General features: G+C 40.6%; 2 protein-coding genes across 2 annotated transcripts; one reads left to right on the forward strand and one right to left on the reverse strand.

The window, feature by feature from the left end:
* Positions 1 to 3: 3 nt before the first annotated feature.
* On the reverse strand, positions 4 to 9,228 carry LOC115571572 (WD repeat domain phosphoinositide-interacting protein 1). The gene is made up of 12 exons (XM_030401021.1): positions 8,796 to 9,228; positions 7,477 to 7,559; positions 6,610 to 6,779; positions 6,410 to 6,506; positions 5,435 to 5,532; positions 5,203 to 5,295; positions 5,043 to 5,113; positions 3,990 to 4,097; positions 3,358 to 3,522; positions 3,162 to 3,269; positions 2,593 to 2,732; positions 4 to 1,389 (listed from the first exon to the last, which is right to left on the reverse strand). Exons 1-12 carry the CDS (start codon positions 8,870 to 8,872, stop codon positions 1,268 to 1,270), a joined length of 1,332 nt encoding a protein of 443 aa, XP_030256881.1. The 5' UTR covers positions 8,873 to 9,228; the 3' UTR covers positions 4 to 1,267.
* A 1,796-nt stretch (positions 9,229 to 11,024) lies between these two features.
* LOC115571130 (cAMP-dependent protein kinase type I-alpha regulatory subunit) lies at positions 11,025 to 21,774 on the forward strand. The gene is made up of 11 exons (XM_030400226.1): positions 11,025 to 11,225; positions 12,780 to 12,995; positions 15,279 to 15,449; positions 15,545 to 15,636; positions 16,323 to 16,384; positions 16,480 to 16,526; positions 16,888 to 17,046; positions 17,162 to 17,222; positions 17,432 to 17,553; positions 18,787 to 18,868; positions 19,147 to 21,774. Exons 2-11 carry the CDS (start codon positions 12,822 to 12,824, stop codon positions 19,317 to 19,319), a joined length of 1,143 nt encoding a protein of 380 aa, XP_030256086.1. The 5' UTR covers positions 11,025 to 11,225; positions 12,780 to 12,821; the 3' UTR covers positions 19,320 to 21,774.
* Positions 21,775 to 23,880: the final 2,106 nt, after the last annotated feature.

The following is a 23,880-nucleotide window of genomic DNA, read 5'->3' on the forward strand; positions in this document are numbered from 1 at the left end:
GCAGAGGTTGAACTTCTCAGCTTTAATGAGTCTCTGGTGTAAATGGCCAGTATCAAACAGCTCAATGCAGCGTAAGGGTGTCCTCACAGCGCCACCTTTTGGCAAATCAAATGGCATTACCATGTTACTTATTACAACAGAACTATATATAAATGTTATATATACATTATACACACAGTAAAAATCCTCAATATATAATTTACGCATTGGTAAGTCTATGCATTTGATGTGTAATACTTAAAACATTTTTGCAAAAAACCCATTTAATACATCAAAGTAAAAATGACTTTCATATCAACAGACTGTATTCAGCATCGTTCAGTCAATAAAAAGGTCTTCAGGATACCACTGAAATTCAAGGACCTGTAACTTTGTCATGTACAGCTTCGCCACCAAGCGTTTCACATTCAGCTGCTGCCACAGAGCCCATCATCAGGTTCTGACTCTGCCCGTCATTTAGTCTCATCTACCACTACCAGAATTAGTGATGACAGCTGCATGTGCAGGTCATGTAGTACTTACTGCATGTGTCATGATTTAAATAGTGCATCACACGTACAACATGTTCTCCTTCTGCTCCTCTTTGCTGAGGTTTGACATGTTTAATGCCCACTGATGAGCACCCCAAATTCCCGACGCCTGATTGACAGAAATGTCCTCGTAATAGCTTTTCAGATGCTGATTCCAAAAAACAAGACAGGAATCTTAAGAGATTTGACAACTGTCAGGTGACATCTTCCCATCTCTCTTTTTGTGCATTTGAGCATTTTTGTCAATCTGCTGTCTCTTCTACCATCTTGGTATATTCATACCTCTCACTTAAACTTTGCGGGACCAACCACATGCTCATCTGGTTGCTACCATGGTAATATTGTGCAACAGTAGTGTAACTGTGTTGTCAGGGTTTCTTTGCTTTGTACAGTCAGTCTTAAAAATAGGTTCAACACTGTTAATATGGGAGTCAAGAGTGGGACACAGTCTTTAAATCTGTCTAAGTGTTTAAGATGTTCTGAATGTAGTTGGTTTTTTAGTGTTTTTTCTTTTAGTCCTTATAAAAACGCGAGAGGGACACAGAATACGGAAACACCAGGGAGTCACACTCTTTCAGATTTGACCCTAGGCCAGCAGGGGTACTTGTTTGTGGGAGGGTGGGGGTGCCACAGTGTCTCACATACAGGAATATTTTCGTCCACCTTCCCTGCTCGAAACAAGCAAGTCTGATTGTTGTGCAGGGATCGGATGTTTTGTTAAATGGGGGAGGGTTTGGTCAGTTACTCTGGTTGCCGACCGGAGGGAACTCATTCTCGTCGTCCAGACAGACGGGGCTCTCTGCGAACTCGTGCTCTGGGATGACCTCACCTTTCTGGGCTCCACCGTCCTCAGAGTAACCTGGGGAGGGAAGGAAGGAGGAAAATGAGTAGGCCCCTTAATACTGATCATAATCTGCTTTGACTGGGAACCCTTGTTTGTTTCACATGATATGTTTTGGAAAGTATGTACAGTTGAGTATTCGGTAAAGTTTATAAGGGTTAATAATCATTAATGAAGGGTTTTTGCTGGTTTGCCTAAAGAAAGACAAGAAAACCATCTTCCAACCCCTACATTTTTAATCCAAACTCCCAAGACAATCAGATACACGAGAAGTTAAATGGAACATTGATATGCTGAGGACTTTGTAATAATAAATACAAGGTTATTTATAGTCGTTTGAATGTGCAATATGTAAGAATTTGAATTGAAAACATTCTAAAATTCAAATTATGTGAAGAAATAGTAGTGTTGATGTTCTGACACCTATATATTGTGCTACCGAGATATCTACTGGAGATATCTATGAGATATCCCCCTGGTTTATAACAATTTGTAAATGGTCAATAAATACTGTGGGGTTCTATAATCCAAAACATTATTTTGCTGGCCATTATAAAGTTGCAAATGTTATATTACTGTGTACAAACATTAACTTGTGCTAAATACATGTTTTATAAAGCATTTCATTGGTAACGGTGAAAATAACTTAACTCTAGTTTTAAAATTTGGTAATGATGGTGATTATAGCATGTTATTCTGATATTTCCAGTGAGCTAATATGACCTTGTATTAACAGATATCCTTTACACTGTGGATTATACTATTATAACATTCAGTGAGAATTGAAAGAACTGAATTTGTTGATTAAACAAGCTATTACTTCCAGACATAGGGTGATTATCTTATAAAAATGAAAGTACATTCTCAATACCAAAAATTATTATTATCAGGTTTCAGGAGTCACAAAACAACAGTCGACGCCATCACAAATACAGTTTACTGTTGAATCTAGGCAAAGCTTTGGTAAACCTTTACAAGTATAAACATTGCGACCTTATAAAAGCCATCTTAATACTGTTCATAGATGAACTACACAGTATTGATTAACCATTTACAGAGTATAACAGTCGTCATTTGAACCTTCACAATGAACAATTGCTTATAAACTTTAACAGCAGCTTTCACTAAAGTTTAACTACCTATACATTTCTCATTTCTGATTGATGTTTATCATAAAATATTGCCAAAGTTTCCATCAGTTGATAATGAGGAATACTGTACCCATGAGAGTGGTGGAGGAGGGTGGGGTTGAAGGTAGAGCCACAGTCGCAGCGTATGATTGGCTGGGTGGTTGGGGAGGGACGTCCTCCGGTTTGTCCTCCTCGATCTGTTCCACCTGCTCCTCGCTGGAGTCAAACAGCCTACGCGAACAGAGAGGACAGAGAGTCAACGACTGCCAACTCGCTGTGATAAAACCAGCATGAAGCATTGTGACATTTTAAAGCTGCATGTGGAAGGTTTTAATGTATATTAAAAAAAAAAAAAAAAAAAAAAGGCACCAGCTGATGTTGTCTTTTAAATGACAAAACTGATTGTAAAAGTGTAAAATATTAACTCAGTGATGTATTATCTTCAGGTACCTTTTCATTTTTACTTGTCACAGGCTAAAAATGCAGCTAGATGATTTTGTTTTAATTTTTTTTTAGATATACCTTCCAATTCTTACATTTCTTCGCAGCTCACAATAAATGTTTTGAAATCCAAATTTAGATGATTTTGGGCACCTAAAGTAAATCTCTGCACCTTTTTTAGAAGTCACAGCATATTGACACATGCAGACACACACTCACCTGTGTTTTTGGACCAGGACGCACTCGCCTCCATCCTGTGGATCCACATTATAGATGTAGAGGAGGCTGTCTGAGGACGCCACCAGCAGGCGAGGGAGCTTCTGAATCCTGACAAACAAAAACACACACAAGATGTGAATGAACCTGCACACAGGTGCACCACTCTCCTTGAATACACGTCCCTATCCTGTCTTACGTAGCCAGGGCGCAGATGTTCTTCAGGCCGAACATGTTGAGTCGTACTGTGGCGAAGGCTCTGTCCTGATGCATCATGTCGGACACCTGGGAGGGCAGGTAGGTGCTGGCTGCTGTGAACATTTTGCCCACGTACGCTGACCATGTAGGAGACTCCTCCTCTTGACTGGTTGGAAACAAAATGAGCGTTTTTTTTTTTAACATCAATAAATCATTAGTGAAGACATTTAGATGTTTTTTTCTTTTTGTTCTTTTTATAGTAGGCCATTTTGTTGGAATTCACAGGAACACGAGTTGCTTTTGCATGATAAATACAGCAGAGGGTGCTCATCGTTCCATGTATTGTCCTTCTCTGAACCGTACAAGGTTCAGAGGAGGACCATGGAGACATCTAATGCAGATAAATTGCAACATGAATGACATGTAACCTTAAACCCCAATGAGAAAATATTTTACCAGGGATAAAAGAAAGAAGTCCCCTTTGACAGCAAATAGTGGTTTATTTTGGTCTGGATTAAAGCACAAGCACGAGATTTGTCAGAACCATGTCCACGCTTGGTAAGTCAATTAATTAATTACTTAAGCTACAGAAAACAAATCACTAGCTTCATTCATCAAACTGTGTGTGTTTACCTGGGGCTGTGCTGCTCCAGTTTAAAGATGTGGACCGTCTCAGTGTTGCTGGAGGCACACAGGAACTGGGCGTCCGCACTGAAGGACAATGAACTGATGCTAACGTATCTGACAGAAAGAGGGAAAAGATTATGTTTAGGTTTTCATTGACAACAAAAGAAAGATTTACTCCAACACAACTTATGTTTCAGAAATCGGCCTGTCAAGAATCCAGTATTTCTGCTTTAAAAACAGAGATACTTGGTCAGAGACACTCGAACAACAAACTACTATTGGCCTTATTCACACAGTGGACATTTTCCTCTGATGTCACGCTCAAAAGGTTGAAAGCCGTATAAACATAGTGAATCTCGCAAATCGTTACCATTTCACAACCTCCACACTGATCAGCAACTTAAAGACGATTGATTGTGAACATTTTGAGGGACATTGGGCCTCATTTCAATGTAAAACACAAATTTGATTACCTATTACCTAACATTAGCATTCAGCCACTTCCAAGCAAACGTTAGCGCTGGGTTTACATACAGTGTGTGTGTCCAGGCTTAAATAAACGAGACCAAGCTGTTAATGTTATTTGAGAATTAATCAACACCTTCCGTGCAACACCCTCACTATAATGCTAACCAGGTGGCGGTTGACCGCTAACGTTTGCCATTGTCCAAAAGAGGCTAAAATATGTTGTTCGGTCATGAAATGTGGTCCGGATCTTTGCACTATCAATTGTTTTTTTTTTTCCATTGCTGATCAATTAGAAAACCATGTAAAGATACTTTGTCAGATTCCCTACTTTTATAGGACTAACAAGCTGGAGAACAGCTGAACAAGCGTGACGTCAGAGGTCATGGTCTCTTGGCCACTGAGCAGCAAGTGTCTGACTCACCTCCACACTAACTGTTGAGTAACAGGAGGGTCATTTGAACTACTCACTGTCACAAGCCCTTTGTTTAATCTGGCTTTAACCAAACACCATGAATCATCTTCACCACCATCTGTCCACAGTTTTGCTTGTTAACAGTTTCTTATCCAACTACACGAAAGAAGTGACCTAACCTCTTCATCCCTCGGCGGAACTCGAACAGTTTCTGTCCTTCAGGAACGCTGAAGACTCTGATGACGGTGCCCTGTAGACGAGAACATGTTCAGCTAGAGTCTTGTCGATGGTAAAACAGATGGGAGGGATCTAAAAAGATGAAGGAAATCGAGTCCTCACCTTCTCTGAAGCGCTGGCCAGTTTGGAGCCAGAGGCATTAAAGGTGAGGGCTGCCAGGGGACTGTCATGGGCTTGGATCAGCGTCAGAGTGCTCTGAAGGAGGAAAAACAAGTGCGTTCTAATGACATCAGCACCAACCCCGGGCTGCTCGTCCCCAGTGGGGTTATCAAGAGACATAAGAACTGCAATTTTTTCCTTTGTTGCTATGTCAGGAGTGTTAATGCAGCCTCACCAGGTTGTTGGCATCATAGACGGTGATCTCTCCGATGCTGGCGCTGCCGGGGTACGCCAGGTAGGAGTTACTGTGGTTGACGGAGAGAGCGCAGAGACCTAGAAGACAATAGAGAGAACGATTTAGGCAGTTGTCTGCTTGCATCCTGAGCATCCATTTACAAGATATTACAAGATTATAGAACATTATTTAGATTCTGTGAGAAGGAGTAACAGTCTTCATGTTAATAAATGGGCAGTTGAGTTTAGAGATAATAAAATGGTGGCTCAGTTCCGTACAATTAGAGGTTACACCGCTACAGCCTCTTTTTGGTCTTGTATAACCACTAGCTTCTGCTCTTAATTTTCCCAATATTTAGATCAAGATATTGTTCTTCTAAACTAAGATCGCTGCTTATGAATGAAGAATCTGTACAAAAGGAACAAGATCATTGTATCGGAAGCATTCTGGTTTTCATTTGTAGACAGTCTGTGTTGAAAGGAAAAGAGGCTGACTGCGTTGGACGATTGCACCGCATAGCATTGCAATCTCAAGAACTAATCATCTGATGATGAAATAGCTTTTTTTATTATCTTTTTTAAACATTTATCAGCATTCATAGATAGGTCATAGACACCCTCCCTCAACTCCAACCCTATTCTCGCGTCTCAAGTTGCTAATTGGAATGTAAACGATGACCAGAAGAGAAGAGGAAGTTTTGGCCCGGACAGCTGCTTCCTGAATCTCTGCTGGCTACAACAGAATCCCTGAAACACTGGCCCGTTGCCCCAAGAGGTTTAATTGTCATTAGATGAGAGCTGATTGGTTCCAAGATTGCAATCAATGTAACAGTGTTAATAATCATGCTGTAAATTTCACTTGTTGCCATATGTATTATCACTTGTAAGGTAATTGGGGTCTACAAGAATCAATTTACACACTTTATCTGGTTTACATAGATATACAGTATATGTCCTCTTCACATTTTGAGTGTACCTGAGGGGTTTGTCGGTGTGTTGAGCAGGGTCTTGAGTAGTTTCATGTCTTTGATATTGTGGATGTAGACCGACTCCTCCAGGCACACCACCAGTCGCTGTGAGAGTGACAGAGACATCATGGTCACAAAAAAATATATAATATACAGGCAACAACTTTGAGGAATTACAGGTAAATCAAGATCCATCTCCTGTTCTCACCTGTCTGTTGAGCCTGACGGAGAGGATGTTGTTGGAGTAGCTGTAGTTACAAATCTCTGTGCCTTTCTTGAAGTGGTATACGTTCATTCGCCGTGGCATGGACAGACTGACGACCACCACCAGACTGCTGGAGAACAGCCGCTCCACTATGTACACGTCTGGACACTCCACTGGGAAGGAGAGGAGATCGGATACTTTTATTTAGGAGTGGTGAATGGGTGCTCTGATATATGTTCAAATCAAGGTTCATTTACAGTAAATTCATGAACAGCATCTTCTTTGCTGCCAACTCCTATACATTTTCCTGCACTGTTACAAATGACAATGACTGTAGCTTTCCACCCAAAGTACCAGCCACTTTAAGCCCCAGGAACTGCTTTTCGAAGGAACTGAAATTCCTGCACTTTTGGAAGGTAATACCCTACGAGCAAGGAACTTTTCTGGGGGTGAAATAATATCTCAGGAACGTAATTTTGACCCTTGGCAACCCACAGAGTTCCTCCAAAAGGTCGGGAAGGTTCTTGCGGTGGAAACTAAAGCAAGAGAGTACATTGATGACCTCAAACTGACTCAGACTTTCTCTTTCGCAGTTGCTATTGAGGATTAGAAAGTGTAGGGTTCCCGTTTTTGCCCTCTGTCAACAGCAAAGCAAACATTCTGCAGGCTGTCTGAGGTGAAACTCACCACAGCTCAAACAATACTGTGCCGACTTCCATCGCTCCGCACTGATGTCACCTCAGGGAGGAGATACTGGCGTGTCACAGTGTATCTGCTGTACGAGTGTCGTGTGATTTTTAAACACATTTCCCGTAATTTGAACTCCCTCGGATTACTGCAGAGAGCAAAGTACACTGCCCCTCGTATTACCTCCTTCATGGATGCAGTCCAGTTTGTCCACAGCAGTGACAGAGAAGAGCCGGTAGCCAGTCTTGGTGCCCACCGACAGAGACCTACAATAACATCACACACACACACACACACACACACACACACACAGCCACACACACACAGCCACAGCCACACCCAGCACTGTTACAATAAAAAATAGCTTGGCTGTAATTACAGTTTTTAATTACAGTGATTTAAAAAAGAAAATTGACCCTGAAACACAAACACAATTACAGCTCAAGTCGAAAAATAATCCCACGAAACCTTTTTTTTCCCCCGTCTGTTTGGTAACACTAGACCAGATTAGGGGATGGATTTGGAAAAAAAAACAATAGTTTGCTATTGAAAAGCATAGGATTATCCATGCACAGACACACAGACCGCACAGAAAAACGGGTCAAGTCTAGGTTGTGGCTGCTACATAACACTGCCCTTTTTGATTGCTAGTTTCCACGAAGGAATAAGTGCAAGATGACTGTAACACCATCATTGAAAACGCCGTAATGACCAATGCTGACATGAGGCGGTCACCAGGTCACACCCGGCTTGGTAGCCATGATTTTTTCCCCCCCAGACTCTCTTATCTTGTTTAGACAATGCAGCTGCCATTAAAATCCGTTGATTGCCCCAAAGAAGGCTGCCTTATCTTATCAAGGTTGGAAAGAACGTGATGACAGAGAGTTAAGAAGGCCCTGTTGACCGTTTGGACACCTGCTTAGTTTTACAATCAGAGACACAGGAGATGTTTATCCAGGCCGGCACACCTGTAACTGAAGCAGTCTGCTGGATTTGTCTGTTCTACAGTAGTGTGCCCTCTAATAGTCCCTGAGCGACTTCTGCTTGTAAAGTTGCATTCAATAATGTTTTTTATAACCTCAGAAAATACCACATTTGCCTTTACTGGTTAATCCAAATAATGAACATGTAATAATGTATGTTCAGTGGCATGAATCAAGCAGGAAACGTGCATTAGATACTACAGAAAAAAGCCTGTTTTCAGTGTCTTGTTACACAACAGCAAGAAGTTTGTACAGTAACCACCTAGTTTAATGTGCAACAGGCCGTGAAGATTAACACAGTGGCCTAGTTCACTTTCAGCTGCTCGAGTCTAATCCAGAAGTTTAGCCTGTAGTTTCATTGTGGACGCGCAGACACAACTGCACGATTGTTGGCGCTTATTGCCAAATCACACAAGGCAAACACACAAAGAGTAGGCTGCGACCGAAAACAATTATGCAACAGTCAGGTGCATCAAGGAGATTTGAGTTCACGCTGGGCCCAGCTCGCAGGTCGCTTACGTGGTGTCCTGGTTAAACGAGGCGCAGATGAAGCCTCGCGGCGCTTCGAGGGCGTCCGGTGCGTCCTGAGACTCCATCCGGACCGCCGAGCTCCGTCTCCTCTCGCCGGTGTCGAGGTCGGAGGCCTCTGGGCTCGGGTCGATCCCCGCCGGAACCCGCTTCCCCTCCTCTGCTCCCCGACTCCAAGCGCCACGCTCACACTCTTCAGGGGAGAGGAATGTCCGGGCAGGCTGGCTCAGATGGCACACATGACACACACCGAGCGGACAGTCCGGACAGGACACCAGATGATCGATAACTACTCCCGAGTGAGCCGTTTCACTTTAATCCCCCGATACCGCTGATATTATGTTATAAACTTCTAAAATCCACACAGCAAAACAAAAACAGCTGATGGGTGGATGCGTCACGCTGCGGTGCTTCGCGATTGGCAGGCGGTAAAATGTCAGACCCTCCGCTCCGGCGCTCCTATTGGTCGAGCTGCTTAAAGCCTCCGATTCATTTTACACAGCAGCTGTCAGTCAAACGAGAGCCGCCTATTTTGGTGAAAAAACGGTTGATTGGCCAATTATACTTTCTGTCTTGTCACGAGGAATTGTTTTGATGATTTCATTGGATAAAATCCGTATCAACGTTTTCTTTTTTTCTTCCTTACTTCCCGTCAGTGCAGAGACAAATCAACAAGCCTGGGACAGAGACGTTCAAGAGTTTACCAAGACTATTTGATATTATTCGACCATTTTTTAAAACATTCTTTTAAGCTTATCTTTAACTAAATGTAATACTGTTTAATTCTCTGTTTATTTAGCCAATTCATATTAGTATTAGTATTATTTTACCTGTGTGTTTACATATCTTATAAGCAAATATTGAATACTAAAAAGATGTGATATATCTATTAAGCTAAAAACAATAAACAGAATTGTTTTGTATGTATCATTTTAATTTAGCCACTGTTACCCCTGGGTCAAATGCAATAAGCATATAGTATTAAGTTTATTTGTTGGGTACTTGTATTTTCATTGTATGTTACTTTATTCATGCACTATAAAGCTATATGTTACACTACAAGTGCATATTTTCAGTGATGACATGTAACTAAGTGCATTTACTCAACTACTGCACTTAAGTACAATTTTAAGGTACTTCACTTGAGTATTTCCATTTTCTGCTACTTTACACTGCCACATTTTGGAGGCAAATATTGTGCTCCACTACATTTATTTGATAACTTAAGTTCCTAGTCGCAGATTACATGCTGCATAAGATTAAAGGAAGTGCTTTTTTTAAAATGAATATATCGTTCATCAGAATCAGAATCAGAAATGCTTTAATGTCCTGCAGATGGGGACATTTGTTTGTCGCAGCAGCAGAATATTACAAGAACAGAGCAATAGCATAATAGACAATATAAAATAGACAATGTAATTAAAAAGGAAAGAATCGACGTATATACATATTTACATGATATAGTGCAAGAATGGACAGATGAAAAAAAAAATTCATTGGGATTATCAGAATTATATTGGAACTATTATTCAGTACATAATTTGACTATTAGTATGATACTTACGAACATTTATTGCCAGAACATTACCATTGATACTCACATACAGTTGATATCATATACTTTAAGACTTTTACTCAGGTATCTGGTTGACTTTCACTTTCACCAAGTAACTACTTCAGCAGTTCATAGTTTAGGTGCATTATGCAGATGATGCTTCTGTATTGTAGGCAGCCTAAGTAACCTTTTGAAAGCAGAACTAATGCTTGTAGTTGAATACTTTTACATTGTGGTCTTGCTAGGCTACTTTATTCAAGTAAAGGATTTAAATACATACACTTACATGATTCGTATAAGTTAATGTTTACAGTATTGTACTTGACGTTATCTGTTTATGAGAAAAGAGTGAGAAAACTTTGCACTAATTTCATATGTTCCTATGAGAATTGATCTATCTGGGGAGCCCACTTCTGACTTTTCAGTTCCTTCCAGGATATCTATCCCCAAATATCCTCATTGAGAAATTTTTAAAAAAGAAGTCCATGCACCCTGCGGTGAGCCTGGATGGTTTACCTGTCTCTAAATAACAACACCACACAGAGATTCCCGTTGTCAGGGTAATTTTTAATCAGATATAAATCGATTTTTTTTTTTTTCTTTCATTTTCTAAACCATTTCCTTGACGTCACGGTTTCCGTGCAGGCTCCTTTAAGGTTGCCAGGGGTTACGAGCTCACATGTCAGAACGAGGAGAATTGACGTCAGTGACGGCCGTTGATTGGTTCTCAGCCGTATCCGGTGGGGCAGCGGTCCAGGGCTCGGGAAAAAAATCGAAGCGAGGAGGATCTGGTAACGGTACGCTTTGAGAAATATCATCCATCCCGAGTCGCTATCGAAGGGCTCGGCAGGAATTTACAGTTTCTTGTGAGTATTTGCGTTTCTTCTGCTCGTGGATCATATGACCTCTGGATAGGTGAAATTTGTTTCCTCCGTCTCTCGTTTGTTTATGATAGAGCTCAAGATGGCGTCATTGGAGGAGAGCTTTGCCTTTGCACGGAGCTAGCCCGCTAAGCATCAACTAGACTCACTCTCCAACACAACGCAGGCCAAAGATAGCCGAGCAAAAGTATAAAACGTGTATTAGTCATTTGTATTTTGTGTTTACTTGTCATTTTAAGGGGAGGGTAGCGTAGTGTTTTAGCATTAGCTCGCTTGCTGTAAGCCGTCAGCCTCCTCATGAAGCCTTCCTGACCTAGACGGTGTTATAGACGGGGCATTTGCTTCTCACTGTCTTTAAAGCTGACAACATTTACTCAATTTGTTGACCATTGGATGCTTAATTATCATGTATCATCCAACATACTCCACTGTCACTCGTTCAGCAAGGTCATTTGTGCATCGCAGTGTTTTCTTTAATTTAATTGACAGCCCGCTTCTTCCATCAGACAGCAGAGGTGGTGCTGCAGCTCGGTAACTGAATTAGAGAATTAACATGTTAATTGTACACTCTCACTACCTCAGATAAAAATAACCCAGATTTACTAATAATACAAGTCTAAGGAGGCTTGTTGTTGGCCCTTGTCTTGGCTCTTAATTTATACCACCTGATCCGAAAACAGTAGGCTATCATTTATCACTAAGTTATTCCTGTGAACGGTTAAGCTTAAAGCGGGCCTGCCAAGTTTCCACCATGAGTGCAGTAAGTTGCCAGCCTCATCTTTGATAACATGGCTAGTAATCTCCCCTGGGCCTTTTCAGATTAGAAATTATCCGAATCCTATTATACTGATGCACATGCTTGCTCGGTGCACTTGCAAGTGACAGGATGGACCACAGCACTTGCTCGCTCACGTTCTTATTTAAAATGCACATGTTGGTTACAGCAGGGCTTCAGAGGCCTTCCTGTTTCAGCTCAAAGCTGTCTGAAGAAGTTCATATCACAGAGGCCGATCACATGGTTTGGGATCTGACAAGCGGTTTTGCTCAGTAGAAGCATTGTGACCTGAAATGTTGAAACCCCAAGCAAGTGCATTTATGGTGTGGTCTGTTTTACAGTGGATTGATTCACTGGCCCTCATTTCACCATTGCTCTAAGATTAGGCTGCGTGTGTGAGATACTGTCTGACTGATAGAGGGCTTCATTCAGGCTGGTGAAAAACTTGAATTGTTTTGGGTAAATAAACCCAGGACACACAGAGTGCCTGCCCTAGTTTGCTGTCTGTGGTCAAAAATGCGTGATCATGTCATATGACCAGTCCAACACTTAGAGGCACTCAGGCTCCACAGTGCCAAAACAACACCCCACCTCTCAGTGGTTTCTCACTCGGGCTCTATTTTTCTCACATTCTCACGTTCTCTGTCCGTCCGTTCCTCATCACGACCCCCCCGACATTCGTGTTGCTCTCTGTTCATCCAGAGTTGTACAATGATGATCTGAAGTCATGCTCCCTTTTCCCCGCTACTGTCCCCTCTCCCCAGTACAAAGGTTAGAGGTCACAGAGCAGGGTCGCCGTTGTCGTCATGGCATCTGGAAGTACGAGCAGCGAGGAGGAGCGGAGCCTGAGGGAGTGTGAGCAGTACGTGCAGAAACACAACATTCAACAGCTGCTGAAGGACTGCATTGTCCAGCTGTGCACCTCCAGGCCAGACAGGCCCATGGCCTTCCTCAGGGAGTACTTCGAAAGGCTGGAGAAGGTTTGTGTGTGTGCTTCTTTGTTATCCTTCTTAAAACCGAGCAATATATGCACTTGTATTGCAACAGGCTGTTAATGTCTCAGAAGCTAGCTAAGAGTTGTCATCATAAGCTTCATTTATTCACACTTGGTCGGACTATGTTTACTATTTATTTCTTGGGCAAAAAGAAAAACAAAACACATCTGTGATGCAGTGGATGTCAAAGATGAAGCAGTTTCTCACTCATTTACCCTGAAGCACTTTGTGTGATATTATCAATAAGTTTAGCTTCACATGTTTTGGGTGAAATCTTCTTCGCAATAGCTAAAAATGATTGTAACATTATTAAATGCAAACTAATTGGCTTTCTTTCAGGCATGCTAGCCCCACTTAAATGACAGTTGCTACATGCTGCATAACATCTGTGTCCAGAGCAGTTTATTTTCTTACCCACTTACTTCTGTGTTTTGTTTTGCGGCAACTAGAGCCCCATTAGTTGAAAGCAACACACAAGCCACTTGTTTTCTTATGGTGCAAGGAATCTCATCCCCGATAAACTAAATTCCAACGAAACATAGTTATTCCTGCACAAATGTTTTACCTCTGCATTGATTAATTTATTTTAAAAAGACAGACGTTTCTCAAGACACGAGCTTGGTCATCGAGAGCCCAACCAATATATATCAGTAGGGAAATACTATCTAACGATATTGCCCAGCCAATATTTTAGAGTTTATAATCATGAAAAAGATGCTTAAGGTAACACACATTTATTGTATTTCCAGTTAAGTTTACTGTTCCAGTTCACTGGTATCATTTAAGACTGTAAAGGTTAATGTTAAACTATAAAATATCCTGCCTACACATATCGTTGTCAAGTGACAGCATTTGAGGAGTAATTGCAAATGAATTTCCCAATCAGTCCCAAAAAATCAAGCATCAGTAGAGCTCTAGCTGCAACTGCGGCAAACTTCTGACCTCGATACAATACCTTGAAAAATATCTATATTTGATACAATCTTTGATACCATGGGGGAAAACTGACACAACATTATTACTATTTTTACTATTACTATTACTATTTAAATTTTTATTATGCATATTGACAACACTACACAACGCTATATTACAAGGTTTTTTAGACAGTATGCACATGCTGTGGACAAGACTTCCCAATGTACATGCACACGTGGGGATCAGTTTTATAGTCAAACCTGTATGCTGCATTTACTTTAATTATCAGTAAACTAACAGACTAGTGAGGCGAATAAGGGGTTGCTTGATTCAAGCAATTATTTAAATTGAAATTAAGACAAACAGTTGCACATTCAATTAATGAAATTCCATATTACCACCACTGTGAACTATGATTATTTTCAAATTGACTAACAAACAAAAAAAGACCGTACAGCAATATTTTGTATCTTACACAAACAGCCAGTCAGGCAAGTTCATAGATCCAGCAAACAACAAACAAAACAAAGCAAACTAAAACAAGCCAGAAAATGTGAATTAAAAAAAGGAAAAGACAGTTAACGGTGGGGGTAGTATTTGCATATCAAAAACTTACTTGAGCATTCGTCTAACAGCATGTTTTATTAAAGTACAACATTTGATAGCTATTCCATCTGTTGTTTTCAGGATATGATAGCTAAGAAGGGTGACCGTATTGTGTTATACTTACCAAGACAGCCTGTATTCATTCAAGCTTAACTATTTAACAGTGCAATATTCCAGTCTTGAATGTATAGAGCACTGCTGTGAATTGTTTTCAGAGGACTTTTTAATGGAAGTACTGCTGAATGCTGTCACCAGTCTGGCTGTCAATATATTGCTATTATATCATCATATATATATGTCGTCTTAGATTTTGGATATTGATCTATCATGATATGACATACGTGTTGTTTTTTAAAGGCTGCATCACAGTAAAATGATGTCATTTTCTAAATGTGTTACCTGTTTTAATACCGTAACCCATGTAGTCATTATATCCACAGCCACATGATTATTTATCAAAAATCTCATTGTGTTGAAATTTTGTGAAAGCTCCAATTGTCATCCCTACAACACTGTGGCAATATCAGTATTGAAGTTGAACTTGGTAAAAAAAAAAAAATCATATTTGATTTTGTCGCCCAGTCCGACCATTAATGTACTGCTTTTGAAGAGATTAAAACTACTGCAGTATTATTTTAAAGCCATATTCTCTAGTCTGTATAAGTTGAGCACGCAGCAGCAACAGCAGCAGCAGCAGCAGCTTTGAACACTGTTGGTTGACTCCATCGCCTCCTTCCGTTCCAGGAGGAGGCCAAGCAGATTCAGAACCAGCAGAAGGCCAGCAGTTCCCGTTCAGACTCGCGTGATGAGGAGGTGTCTCCTCCCATGAACCCTGTGGTAAAGGGACGCCGGCGGAGAGGAGCCTTCAGCGCAGAGGTCTACACAGAGGAGGACGCAGCCTCATATGTCAGAAAGGTAGTCAGGCAGCTGTGGCAACACTTACATCAATGATGAAACGATGAAAAGTTAACTTGTGTGAAAATGTTTTAACAAGTCGCTTGTTTTTTAAGGTCATTCCAAAAGACTACAAGACGATGGCAGCCTTGGCCAAAGCTATTGAAAAGAATGTGCTCTTCTCACACCTGGACGACAACGAGAGGAGGTACCTGTGTTTAAAAGTTTTTTTGCGCTGTTTTTATTCATTTGTATTTTCAAGAAGAAAATGCCAACTAAATACCACATTGAGAGTATTTGCATAGTTTGTCTAGGAAACAAAACACAGCATTAATCTCCCTTTTCTCCCGCTTTCTTACACAATAAACACCAGTACACTATCTCAACCTCTCAGAAGTGACAATAATGACAACCATTTTAGTGCCTGTGTCTTTAAGGCCCCCTGAAAAGCCCAGTTTGCTCTGATTGGTCAGCTCTCGCAGGCCTGAGTAGGCAGCCCCCAAAGTGTTTCCACATCAGCTCTGCCCCGTTTCTTTGCAACTCCAGCTGTACCGGCGGTGACTGTATAGTTACAACACCAAAACCTTTCAGAAGTCTTGCGGCCGTTGGAAGGCTCAGTTTCTGAGTATGAGCTGTCTGCATTTCTCTGTGGGTTGAGTGTTTTGACACATTCACAGTGTTCAACAGCAACCAGACTGGTTTTGTAATAAAAATAAATACCTGAAACTCTCACCTGTTCTTAATGGTGCAAGTTGAATTTTGTTCATGCTTCTGATGAAAAATCACCAAGTGATAGTCTTCAGAGTGTCTTTTTAAAAGTCTTTCTAAACAAAGTTTTGATAATTGTGTAACCTTGTTCCTTGCTGATCAATTCTCAATTCTGTTCCTTTCCAGTGACATATTTGATGCCATGTTTCCAGTCACCTACATCGCTGGAGAAACAGTTATTCTGCAGGGTACGTTTACATCTTTTCAGAGTTTAATTGAAGTTTTAATTTATCCAAATCACAGCATGTCTTCAATGCTAATGGGTTTTGTTGCGTGCACCCAGGTGACGAAGGTGACAATTTTTATGTAATCGACCAAGGGGAGATGGATGTGAGTATCTAAACCTTGTTGTTTATTTCTAGAAAGCAATATTAAACCTACTATCTGTGGCTGCAGCTAACGATTATTTTCACTGTCGATTAATCCGTTGATTAATTTCTTGATGAATCCATTAGTTGTTCGATCTTTAAAATGTCAGATGATCGAACATTTTTAAAGGTTTCATGTTTGGAAAAGCTCAACATTGTCTTGTTTTGTCCATAAACCCAAAGATATACATTTCATAGAGTAAAGAAAAATATACAGATTTGAGAAGCTAGAATCAGAAAAAAATTGACTAGTGGGTGGATTCATTGCTGCAGCTCTACTACAAATATCTTTTTTCTTGGTTTCTTCCCTGCTAATCCGGCAGGTGTATGTGAACAACGAATGGGTGACCAGCATCGGGGAAGGAGGCAGCTTTGGAGAGCTGGCCCTGATATACGGCACCCCGAGGGCGGCCACAGTTAGAGCCAAGACCAACGTCAAGCTGTGGGGCATCGACAGAGACAGCTACAGGAGAATACTTATGGTGAGGAGACATTTGACTGTACCTGTGGAGAAAGACTTAATAAAGCTTGGTTTTTCAAATTCTATTTTAATTTTATTATCCACAATTCCACTAACACAGATATTTTTCTCCACAGGGAAGCACTTTGAGAAAGAGGAAGATGTACGAGGAATTCCTCAGGAAAGTGTCCATTCTAGGTGGGTTCATTTCGTTCTGTTCTTTTTTTCTTTCTTTTTTACAAGTATCACTTCACTGCGCAACTTGAAAATAGATGAAGAGGAGCACATTACTTGTGTTTGGTGCTGAGATTAAAATAACCTGAAAGAGCATATAAAAATATCTCACCTGAAAAAATATTTCAATCAAATGAGATGCTAATTCCTTTCTTCCACACATACACACACAGAGTCTCTTGACAAATGGGAGCGTCTGACAGTTGCTGATGCCTTGGAGCCCGTCCAGTTTGAGGACGGACAGAAGATTGTAGTGCAGGGAGAGCCTGGAGATGAATTCTTCATCATCTTGGAGGTATATACTCCCTTTTCTCACATAAATACGACCTGATGCGCCTGGGTTACCTTTTCCATGTTGTGTGGTCGTCGTCTGTTCTTCAATTAAATAGTTACATTTCACAGTTTAAGAGCTGTCTGATCTACTTTTAGCAGTGGGAATTTAAACCATTAACAACCAATTTGTCATCAACACATGTGCGCCCTCTTGTGGTGATGTGAAAATGTTCCCCAGAGCTGAAAAGATCGGTGCATTAATTGCTTAGTCGATCATCAGAAAATTAATTTGCAACTGTTTTGATAATCAAAAACGATAAAATGCAAGAATTTGTGAAAATGTTGCTTCCAGCTTTTTAAATGGGATCATTTGTTTTTATTTGTTTTTGTTTTACATTATTGTAAAGTAGAAATTTTTAAGGATGTATGACTTTTTTACTTGCTTTTATAGAAAATAATCCAAGAAAATGAAGATGATGTCGTATTAGAATTTATATTGCAATCTGTATCTCTGTAAACCCATGTTAAGCAGTGTTTCCTAGCTTTTCAATTGTATCAGATGTCTTGTTTGTGCATTCAGGGGCTCTGTAGTGAACATGATTATGTTGTAACATTGTGCAGCATTGACTCTTTGATGTAACCCCTGTGGTTTCCTCCTCTGGGCCAACAGGCAGTGGTTGTAGCCGAGCTACTTTTGTTCATGTTAAGTTGATAATATAATCCCTTTAGTGTCCTCTGTTAAGATTTAATAACATTTCTAGTTACTCTCTGAGCTTTTTTGGACATATCTACATGGTCAGCAAATCAAATTTAGGATTACAACTGTTTTCTACTGAAAAATGTCCAGAACAGTATTATAATAAATGTCTGTTACCTGCTGAGGAAAGGTCAGAAGAAGACAAAGTCCATCTTTTAAAAAAAACAAACGCAAAAAGAACACCAAGTTTTGACTGGCGTTTCGTTTAATTTCTGGTAAATTCTTCCATTCCCAGATAAAACAAATGTAAAAATTAGGACTCTCAATGAGCCAGACTGAAAAAAAGACTCCTGATGCTAACCGCTCTACTAGAGAAGGAAAAACAAAATGCATACAGGAGAGGGAATCTGATATTATTACATGCATTTTAGTCATTCAGTTCTTTTTTTTAAAGATGCACCTCTATACAGATGATAAACTTTCATCTGACACAGGTGCTGATGAGACTGAAGTTAAAACCGCTTGATGCCAACCAATCTGTGTGTTTGTGTTTTTCAGGGTTCTGCAGCCGTGTTGCAGCGTCGCTCAGAGAATGAGGAGTTTGTGGAAGTGGGGAGGTTAGGACCATCTGACTACTTTGGTAAGAACTAAAGCGACATCACAGCAGTCTTTTATTTCATAATTACAGCATTTTATTAATATTAGATCTGTAACTGTTTGTACTAGTGGCACCAAACACATGACAAAAATGGGACTTCTGTAACTAATGTCTCTGACCCCAGTCAGATCTGGAAAACAGAATATAACACTCAGACTTTGTGTTCTTAATGAATTGTACTCAAAATATCTGCTAAATTGCTTTGCATGGATTTCTTTTTCTGTCATTCATGGATTTCCGTTGACTGTGTGTCTCTCCAGGTGAGATCGCTCTGCTGATGAACCGTCCGCGCGCTGCCACCGTGGTCGCCCGCGGCCCGCTGAAGTGCGTGAAGCTGGACCGACCTCGCTTCGAGCGCGTCCTGGGCCCCTGTTCGGACATTCTCAAACGCAACATCCAACAGTACAACAGCTTTGTCTCGCTGTCTGTCTGAAGTGGCGTCTCTCTCTCTCTCTCTCTCTATCTCTGTCTCTCTCTCTAAAACTCCCTCTCCTCTCCACCCCGTCTATCTTTCTCTCCTTTCAGACCCAGGGTCCACCAATGCAATTTGCTTTTTTTGTCACTTTCTTCTTCTTTCTGTTGGCTTTTCTCCCCCTTTTTTTTTTTAATTTAATTGAATTTTTTTGTTTCACACACCGCGGAGATGGTTTTGTTGTTACCGCCCGTCACGCTGAGGTGACTTCTTTCAGCCATTCACCAGCGCTTATACCAGCTGCTGTATGCTACCTTGTAGGCACAGTTACATCACATGTTACCCATGTTTATATGCGTATTTGCCGGCTTTCTTTTGAAACACAAAGCAGGATTGTGAAGAGATCTGAAAGACATTAGGGTCTCAGACTGACGAGACGGGACAATCAACCTTTACATGGCGCTTTTGGGAAATTTGTATCAGATTTATGTTGTAGATTTAAAGTGAAGAGAGGGCTGCTTCTTCCCTGTTAAGAGTTTCCTTTTGACAACAGTGATTAGACAGCATAGAGCAGAATCTAGAAGCCGCAGAAAGCAGGACGTTTTTTTCAGCTGTGCGACGGTTGTGCTCCATTCGTTTTTTTTGTTGTTTTTTTTGGTTACCTCCGATTGGTACGACGAGACGACGACGAGCCTGTTTTTTGCTTAGTTCGAGAGAGCTTGTACATCTTTTTATTTTCTTGTGCAGCTACCAGGCTAGTGCCAAATGTTTGATTATGCATAGCCGTGGAAATGCAGTGCGTGTTCCGTTTCCCTGACTATTTTTGGAGCGCAAAACAGGAAGTAGTTATCACCCTTATTGTCCTCTTAATCGGTAGAACGACCATACAAGAACTGCCTTGACTACTCTGAGGAAAAAAAAAAAAACATGATAAAAAAGAAAGGAAAAAAAAAAAACAAGAGTATTAAGTGTATTTCAGTATTCAATTTTTTTAGTATATACCAAATAACTTGGTCACTCTTCTGCTATGGTTTGTAATCAAAAATGTTATCATAGTATAGTTAAAATGATCATAGTTCTATTATTATCATGGACTAAATGATAAACTTATGGTTTGGAGTGATGGTGAAAAAAAAAATACGTTTAACTGTCTTTTGTAAACATTTATTTTTCCATAAATTCTATTTTAGGTGTCCAGTGCCACAAAGTAAATAAATGCTTCTTCTTGTCAACTGACAAAAACAGTATGTAATTGTATTGTGTCATGGGTTAATTCAACCTTTTTAAAAATAGATCAATTTAATGGGTAATTACAGGTTTATTGAAGTGAAGTCTTGGAAAAAAAATATATAAAGTTGGTTTATGGATTTCAGGACATCTGAAGTATTTTATGTATCGAAGCATCACAGGTGAGCTGACAGGCAGATATTTATTTCAGACTAGTGTCATCGCTTATTGCCTATTGAAAAAGGTGGCTGTCCTTTCATCAGAGTAGCTTGTGATCTGTTCTCTATGCTTACTTGGCATGATGTTTTTTAGGCATCCAGTGATCCGGTGTGAATGGGAGCGTGCATTATAAAAAAAAAAATATATATAAAAAAAAAGAAGCGTGGCCCTGCTGCAGCTGTGTGCAGAAGCAGGAACTTTGTCAAATATTTGGTTTGTTACTCCCGAGCTTAACTGCTTCTATTTAGATGGCATAAGATGTTAAGTCTGTCTTCTTCTTCTTCTTCTTCTTCTTCCTCTTCCTCTTCTTTTTTTTCTTTTTTAAAGATCTTTACCAAAATCACACGATGTTGACTTTTGGATTTTAGGCTTAACTCTTCATTCCTGCCTCACTTGTCTGTTACCAGAGATGACGTTGAACCAGTCATGTGTCTGTTTTTCTGTTGTGTCTCATTCAGAGCGCTCGCTTAGAATCAAGATGTATGTTCGTACGTCCGAAAAAAGATTTGATTTTGGTGCCGATTGCAGGGTAGTCAGGTTAGTGCGAGGAGTTTTTCGTTCACGGACATGAGTGTATTTTAGATCATCTTTATCCGCACCCCCTCTCCTAACGCCTCGTGAATCTGGCTACATGTGGATTTGTGTCCACTGGCGACACGTCCCGTTTGTCCTCATCCACAGGAAGTGACTCCGTTAGGGGCGAGGGTCCGACGCACACATATTGTTTTCATGTAAATAGCAGCATCATCATTGGTTTTAGTCCAAAATGTTTTTAACCACACTGCAATCGTCCCGGTTTGCCTTAGCTTACCTAACCTGGGCTTTACAGTAGTAGTCAGTCACTCCTGCTAGCCCGACCTTCAGTGAGTTTGTCAGGCCCGCAGCACAGAGAGCTGCAGGCGATCAGAGGACCATTCTTTTTCTATTCTACCCTGTATTCAGTTTGACCTCCTGTATGTGCAAAGATGTTTATCCTTTTGGTATAGATTGTTCCAGATGGCAGTTTAAGCAATAAAAAAGTAAAAATGAATCAACGTTTGTGTGAGATTTCCTCCTTTTTGAAAGATTGGGGAAAAAAAAAAAAAAAAAGACTTGTGTTTCTCTACTTGCAATGATAGTTCAGGCTCTAAGTTAAGTCTTTCCCTCTTGTGTTTTTGTTTTAAGCATGTTGAATGATGCAGAGTTTATCTTAAAGGGGCTCTGTGGAACTGGTGGTGTGGTAGTGTTGGCCAGCACAACTTCTAAAATAACGTTAGCTGCTGTTGGACCGAAGACGAGGCATTCGATAATTAAAAAGTGATTAACGCATGTAAATTGTTACAAATCATTACAGATGGACCCTTTAGGAGTCAATCTCTTCTATATAATGGTATAGAAAGGGGTTTGTACGAAAGTCTTGAACGTTTGAGAAATGTTAACTTTAACCAGGGTTGCCCTTTTATGTCAACATTAACATTTCAGGTATTTTGTCCTCTTTCACGGAGTTCTTCATGTTGCAGCGCCATGTTGCTACAGTAGGCTGGAATGGACAAACAAACCTTTTGACTCTGTAGAGGAGCTGTCATGTTTTTTCGCATGATTAGCAGCCAATGGGTGTTTGGTTGGTTGGTTGCAATCTCGAATCTCCCCACAAGACACCACTGAATCTGGCATACTGGTTTTTAAAGTTAAGCAAGTGTCTGAAATTGATGATGGGCACTCCAAGGCATAATTTTTTATGATTATATTTTGCAGACGTGACGGTCATGTTTTGATCATATAGGCGACCTTGTATTCTTATTGGAAGGTAGAACACTGTCATCAAGTCAAGTCTCCGCTGCCTTCGAGTTCAGTCTCAAAGTCCAGACAGCTCTCCCAAATTACTAGTAATTTTCGGGACAAACAGGACATGATTCAGGATTTGGGACGACCGCTTGTAATTCAGGATTGTCCCAGATGTTTCTGTCTGCTCACCCTAGTCAACCTGCTGCCGTCAGCCACTCCTGTTGTCAGTCCTGCAGCCCGTTCAAATCAAAACTGCATTTCTTCATGGGGACCCTGCGGTGCCTTCGGGGGACCCAAAGTAACCACATTGTCTGATATCTATTGTAATGATTTATGTGTGGTGAAAGTGCTTGAAAAGTCCTTGAATTTTATTCCGGAAAAGCCAAAAACCTTGTGGAAGGTGTAGAGTGGGTCTAAAGACAGATGTAGCATGACATCTGTCCACCAGGGGGAGACATGTCGCTGCTCTGTCAAGCCTTGTGATAGGTGCTCTTCGTTCCTGCACCAAAGCCTGTGTGAAAAACCTCTTACTTTTGACCTTTTCTCGTTCCCCCTTTTGCGAGCCCTCATTATTTTTTTAAACATGTTTTTTTGTGTGATTAATAACAAGCTATATCTCTCAATTTTTCCTTCAACGGGATTTTTATGACTTCCGCAAACTTGGGTCATTTTTCCATGCAGTGATATTTTTCGAATAATGAGCAAAAGTTTTGAACTTAATTATTAACAACTGAACTTGGCCCTGGAAAGCAGTGACATTCGCTGACTTAAAGTGCCATTAGTTATTTTGAGTTGGAAAAGTTCAGTCTGTTTCCTTCCTCATGTTTATTCCTGTTGCTAAGTTCTGATGAAGACATACTGTATGACTTCTGAGGGATGAAGGTATTTACATTTTATGCTCTCGCTGCTTATCAGCCTCCCTGCCTGACGTCTGACTGTATTTGGCACAACTCGCAGACTCTGAGATCTCTTAAAAAATAGTTGTGGTTGTTCGTCTTACTTTACATCAAACAGAGAGCTGGAACGCATCAGGTTTGTCTGATGAGAACAGCGGTGCGACGCTCAGACATGTTCGCAGAGGAAAACTCAATCGCAGATTTATATGGTTTAGAAGGACATATATATTACTCCGTTGCTTTGGGTTTGCAATTTCTGTCTGAGCCTGTTTTGGTTGACGGCGAAGTCGTAAAGCTGTTTAAACACTCTGATGAGACAGGAGGATTACAAGTCTGGAAAGTGGGGTGGAGTAAACTAAATGGCTGTTTTATAGGTAGCACTTTTCTGTCTCTCTTTCTCTCACACAAACACACACACACACACACACACAAAATCAGTTTCTTACAGGTGATAACTACAATCAAAACTTGCACCG

Source organism: Sparus aurata, chromosome 20 (assembly GCF_900880675.1).
Source record: "Sparus aurata chromosome 20, fSpaAur1.1, whole genome shotgun sequence".
NCBI lineage: Eukaryota > Metazoa > Chordata > Actinopteri > Spariformes > Sparidae > Sparus > Sparus aurata.